The sequence below is a fragment of the Quercus suber genome, unplaced genomic scaffold (assembly GCF_002906115.3).
Source record: "Quercus suber isolate HL8 unplaced genomic scaffold, Cork oak 2.0 scaffold_32, whole genome shotgun sequence".
NCBI classification, from domain to species: Eukaryota; Viridiplantae; Streptophyta; class Magnoliopsida; order Fagales; family Fagaceae; genus Quercus; species Quercus suber.
In genome coordinates this window covers 1,150,827-1,157,366 of record NW_027069497.1, presented here as the reverse complement: position 1 = coordinate 1,157,366, position 6,540 = coordinate 1,150,827, and the positions used below count along the sequence as shown (strand labels likewise).

Below are 6,540 nucleotides of genomic sequence, written 5' to 3'. Positions count from 1 at the left end.
AAAAAAACTGAATTCTGAAATGAAGATCTAAAATTCAAAGGAATTTAAAGAAAAACAAATAGTTGTGAACAATTCCAAACCTGTCAAAATTTTCTCCATTTTAAAAAATGTGAGCATTCCACTCCCTCCACAAACACACAGAAGCTACCACCTTCCAAATCATACTACCTCTATATACAATGTCTCCCATTCCAACAAGCAAACAAACCAACCACCATATTTGGAATAACTCATGCAACCCCAAAAAGGGAAAGCATAAGCAATTATAATTCTCTAGCCATCGAACAACAAAGAAGAAAATGATTAACTGCCTCAGCATTGCTCTTATACATACACACCACTCCAAAACCACCTTTTTTATGATTCTAGAGATTTTCCATTGCTAGGATTCTTCCCAAAGCCACTGACCAAGAAAAGAAGGCCACTCTAGGTAAAGCCTTCATCTGCCAAATGCTTTGCCAAGGAAAGAACTCAGTCCTTCCCTTAACACCAGATACAAAGATCTGACCTCAAAATTATGTTTTTCAGAAGGTGACTACAGCATTTTTCCTGTCATCACCAGTCCTATGAACACTGGCAGCATACAAAATATCCAGAAAAGTACCCAACAGCAAAATTTATAATTGTTATATGGATATATTATTCGGCACTTGTAAAATATAGATAGACAACTTCTTGGCAGTTAAAACATCTCAAATAGTCCCATCTTGAGGAAATTTAACAATTTATCTTTCCTCACCTGCTAGTGCACTTTAAAATGACTTTCGGTAGAAAATTGAAATTTAGATTGGATACTATTTCAATCATCTCAATTTCTAATTACCAAGCAGACAACAGGAATTATGTATGTCTATTGCAACTCAAAAGTTGGTAATACATGCACTCTACAACAGTCTCTTAGCACCTCCTATCAAGGAGGGGCGCTTCCAATCAAAATGAAAATTAACGATGCATACAAGCTGATGAGAGCTAAATAATCCAAGCATATACCATTACAGACTGACCAATAGCCTTTTCCATTTCATACCCATGTGAAAAAAGATAAATAAAAAAGATACTCATCAGGCTTAAAGCCACTTGACTACTCCCAACATCACTTTAAACAAGCATTAGATGTATCAAGTCAAGGCCATAATCTGGTATAATGGTAAAAATCTCAGGCTGTCAAGCACAAGTGAGTAGGTTTTAGTCTTGAAAGTGGGAACTTTATACAAAAATGTTGAAAGTTAGAACCATATCTCCATCACCCCTTCCAGTACCTTATTTAAGAGGGACCAGCACTAGTTAGTGGCCCTCTAGAAGATGGATCAAGTAATCTCTTTCTTTCTATTCCAAATATTTGTAGGTATAAGGCAAGTAAACACACACATCTAATAACATCAATGCATCTTGTGTTTATCATCAATCAAACTTCTGATTGAATCACAAAGTGGATATTCTCTAAAAATAATTTCAAAACTAAAGCAGAACTTCACCTTAGTAATCTCAAAAGTATAACAGAGGTTACTTCCAAATAGCCATCTTGCACCTAACTTAGCTGTGGTTCAGTAACTTCAGTACATGATCTTCTAAGGAGTCAAGACCCCTATGCCAGGAGAATCCTTCAGATGTATATCATGTACCATCACTGAAGATACAAATCGCAAAATTTTTGATCTAGTTTGGAACCTGGGTAGAAGCATCACCATCCTTCACTCAAAACAACTGCAAGACCATTTCTCTAAAGTCCAAACACACTCATAGCATATACTGATTCCATACCCAATAGTTATTTCTTTCATAGAACTAATCAAGGAAGTTCAAGTAATGATATTATTAGATAACATAAGAAAGTGCGGTAAAGAAATCTTATTTAAAATTTGTATGATATTTTATGTTATTCATTACCATGCATAATATCTAGGTAGATTAGTAGCATAAAAAGATTGTCACATGTCAATAAAATTTAGAAGAAACTAGTTCATATTTGAATGTGGATTGACCGGATCTAATATAATTGGTCAATTATATGAATCTGAGCATGCTGGACTACATCAGGATTGCAATACATTACACTGATAAGAAACTCTCTGTCATTGGTTGAAAATAAATGAAAACAAAATAAACATATTAAAAGCATCCGCTTCATTGTAATTATACCCATATGGAAACTATCACAGTCAAAGAGAATTGGCCACAATTGCTTTTTAGGCTTCAGTAATGGAAAGGCCAGAATTGAGACTCCTTGCATGGAAGGATAATTGGCTAAATAACAAAAGATGACAATGATAGTTAAGAGACGTGAGTTTGCGTGCGCACACACACACACATATATATATATACAAAACGACCCAAGGAAAATCACTAGCTACATTTGCGCTATACTTAAAAAGGATCAATGTAATCACAAGTGAGGTTTCTTGTAGTTGTTAATAAAGCCCAAATCATCCCATTATATGCCCAATGTGGGACTTAGCGCACACCCCACAACACACACTCATTCTGGGGCATTATATATATATATATATATGTGTGTGTGTGTGTGTGTGTATATAAAAGTAATTGTATTAAGTGTTTAAAGGATGTAAGACCAAAACTTATGTTCAGGGCACATACATACACTTGGCAATCAGATATTAAATTGGGGAGCCCCATTTTATTTCCAAATTAAAAACAATGTCATTTACCTGAGGAGTTAGCCAATATTAAAAATCAAGATCAAACATGTTAAATGACAAAGATTTAACAAAATATAAATATTGGAGACCCTTGGAGCCCACCTCACTCTCACATGATCATAGTATGTTCTTTGCACAATAGTTTACAACAACAAAGTCTTAGTCCTAAATTTTTTGGGGTCGGCTACATATCCTCAACCGCTTAGTCATAGTCAGCCACGTGCATTATTTTCCTCCATTTTATTCTATTTGAAGTCATAGTTTATGTTACATCCTTAATTAACACGTCTTTTTTAATTACTTTTACTAATATTATTTTTGGTCTTCCTCTACATTTTTTTCATTACCTCAATTGAATCAACTCGTGTTTTGCGCAACGGTATAATTCACACAAAAACTCAGAGAAGAGAAGTTTATGGATATCACATATTTTATTTTATTTTTGATAATTCAATTATTACAACAAGTTGGGGAAGGAGAATTCTTACCTTGGTTCTCATGGTAAAGAAGATCAAGTAATGCCATCACATCTAACAGAAAGATGATTCAATACTGTATGCTAGAAATAGTGGTCAGTTTCCCAAGCCTAACTAAGGCCTGACTAAGGCTAGCAACATGATAGCAATGACATCAAATGGTTTGAAGATACTTCACAAATCTTGATTCTTCATATCCAGGTCATGATATTCGAGAATATACAACAAGAAGAACATCAGCACTTTTCTCTACATCACTATCTTTAGCCACACCTAATATCAGATTGTTATTTTTAGTGCTGAAAACTATGTCAGATACCCTTTTTTAAGCTCATTATTCCATGCCATCCTCTATTTTATGTGCTTCTGTGTCCACAGCATTAGCCAACATGGCTTTATTTCAAAAGCTGCAGAATCCATGAGAAATGACGAGTGAAACAGCCTCCAAATGTGGCAAAAAGTGAGAATAGGTTCCAGAATAATATGGAATTATTAAGATATCAAAACTATGTAGTGTTAAAGAGGGAAAGAAAGTCTACCTACATTCCTCTTTCTTTTTTCTTTTTTTGAGAAAAAAAGAGGGGGGGAGGGGGGGGAGGGGGGTGTCAATGGAATGGGATGGAAGGTGTTGTACAATAGCATATCAATTAATTTCAGACACCTCCACCCTAGCATGTTATGGAAACTTCAGTAAAAGAAATCAATACATGAGTACACCTCTCCATCTCCACTGTAACACAACAGGAAAATTCCAAACATTATAGTTGAAAGTCACTTGGTAAAACATCTCCCACTCCTCCTGCAATCTACCTTTCAGGAAAGCCAGTAGATAACCACAGTAGTTGACTATATGAAAGTTATGCAGAATATTAGTATTAGTGGTGGGGTGGGTTTAGAGTCTGGGCTTTGCAGATGGGAGGGGAAGTTCTATGTCAATGTGTGTTTCTTGTGTATGCATTATAAAGTAAGATACATGGCCTTCACATAATGTTGAGGCCAACAAGAAAAGTTCACAAAACTGCTAAAATCAATGTTAAATGTCAATATCAGATGAAGTATAATTGAAATGAACAAATCTGGATAAGCCAGGCAAGTTTATCCAAGTCAATATAGAACCAAAAACAATGAACTATAAACAAAGGATATCTATTTATAATGAGAACAAACCATTTCATACCTAAACTTATTACAAGTGAGCCACTGGGGCATCAAAAGCCGGGAAAAAAATAAACTGATACCAAGTTCTCTCTGTAGGAGTAAGATGCCCCCATCTGCTTGGCAAGGTTATTTACATCCCTGATACCCTGCTATAATTTGCCATCATCGCCAGGTCCTGCTTCATTCTTTCTGCCATCGATTCCTTTCTTTCTGACTGAACCTCCTGTGTGTCAGCTGCACCAGGATTCTCAGTCAAGAACTGTTCCCAGAATACATCATTGACCCCAGTTGGCACAGTAGTAGTAACAAGTCCCTGTTCTTTTGAGGCATCGGGCTCAACGGGCTCCAGCACAGCAGCAGTTGCAGGCTCAGAGTTCATGTCAATTCCAGGGGATTTAGGCCTGACATCAACATTCAGCTGTACACAAGATATGGTGGGGCTCTCATCACAACTAGTAGATTCATCTAAATCCGGGTTCGAATTAAATTTCATGAAAGTTTCACTAACATCACGTAGAAGATTCTCCCAAACAAACAATGATGACTGCACGTGCTCAAATGGCTCCACATTCGATGTCGAAGCACAAGCACTCACCCCACTTTCTCCAGGTACTGTTTGGGAAGTTCCCATCTGAGTATCTTCAATGCTGGCTTCATCATAGATGTAACCAATTCTTGGCAACCTTCTCTTTCTATCATGATTTTCCAATTGTGTCACAAGATTCAAAGGAAGCCCTGGTTTCCGCAAGACTTGAGCTACAGAAGACATCATCTTTTGTTGCTGGCGTTCCACATGCTGCAAACGCTCCTTGTATAACTGGACTTGCATCTCGAATCCTCGCCTCTCCTCTTCATGCCTCTGTAACTCCAAAAGAAGCCGTTCTCTCTCACGTTTAAGTCCCTCAATCTCCTCCTTCAAACTCTGTCTTTCTGATTCAGACATGGGAGAAGCACTCCCTTGTCCCTGTAAATTCTGTAATGAATGGCTATGAACAGGTTTTCGTCTGTGTATGTTTTTTAACAGGTGTGGCTGGCCTCTTATAAATTCCTCATTTGCAAATTCCCATTGTTCCGGATCAATTTTCCTAAAACCCTATTCAAATACATAACAAAACTCAATTCAACTTAAACAAGAATAACTGAAACCCAAAAAAAAAAAAAAAAAAATGAAAACAATATATTCAGACAAGACTGGTGAAAAATGGATTGGCTTACATATGTATTGAGCTGTCTAATGAAGCTTGAGAAGTTATTGTGCTTAAAGAACCTTGGCAACAAATCCCTCGCGAACTCCGGTGGATTCCACACAATAAAGCTTTTGTTATTTGCGCTCCACGACACAACTGAATCCGTGGAGGGATCATCTACCATCTCATACGTCTTTGTAAGGAACGGAGGCAACGAATTCGAACCGCCCTGACCTTCATCCATTGTAATTTCCCAATTACCTCTCACACACCTTAAACCCCAAAACTCAAAATCCACAACCCAGTCATCAACCGACTCAATACCCACAAAATTCACTCAAATCAAATCAAATTCCCAATCAATCTCCTTGCATATATGTTCAGAACCAAAACCCCAATTGCAAAAAACCCTTTCCTCCCTATTTTTTCTTCCAAAAAAAAAACCCTTTTATCTTAACCCCAAGCTTCAAATTCAATCAACACAAAAAAACCCTTTTTGTCCCACATCAATTGGAATTGAAACCAAACACTGAATCATAAAAACCTTAATTCCACGCAATGAAATTCTCAAAATCCAATAAAACGCAGAACCCTTATTTAAATTAATCCACCTGAAAAATAAAAAAAGACCATACCGGTTTTATTGAGCTCCCAATAACCTCTGAACAAATCGAGAGACACACAGTTGGCAGTGAAGTCAGCCAAGAAAGCTTGTAACACGCGGAATCAAGAACTAAAAAAACGGAACGACAACAGGGACGAAATCGACAGATAAATTCAACCCAAGTTGTCTTTTTGCCCAAGCAAAAAGAACAAAAACCATTAGCCAAAATTTCGGAGTTTTTGAAAGAGAAACAGTTGGCAGGTCATGAATATACTATTTCTAAATATATATAAAAATAATAAAAAAAACACCCAAAACAAACGAAACAGGGAAGCGCTTTCATTTCTGTTTCTGTTATAATTAGTTTGAAATACTCATCCATTTTGACGAGTCATCAACTGTAGCATTTTAATTTCCATAAATTTCTAATCACGAAACTTGGAGCACAAGTAACACTA

General features: G+C 36.6%; 1 protein-coding gene across 2 annotated transcripts; it reads right to left on the bottom strand.

Moving 5' to 3' along the window:
- Nucleotides 1-3,069: 3,069 nt before the first annotated feature.
- Nucleotides 3,070-6,540, bottom strand: LOC111991746 (heat stress transcription factor A-4a). Of its 2 annotated transcripts, XR_002880772.2 has the most exons (3): nucleotides 5,507-6,540; nucleotides 4,311-5,384; nucleotides 3,070-3,540 (listed from the first exon to the last, which is right to left on the bottom strand). XR_002880772.2 is itself a non-coding variant. In XM_024023543.2 (2 exons), the coding sequence occupies exons 1-2, from the start codon at nucleotides 5,720-5,722 to the stop codon at nucleotides 4,422-4,424; spliced, it is 1,179 nt and encodes a 392-aa protein (XP_023879311.1). In that variant the 5' UTR covers nucleotides 5,723-6,540; the 3' UTR covers nucleotides 4,156-4,421. The 2 variants fall into 2 exon arrangements, 1 of the variants encoding a protein (XP_023879311.1); XM_024023543.2 differs by lacking the exon at nucleotides 3,070-3,540 and having other exon boundaries at nucleotides 4,156-5,384.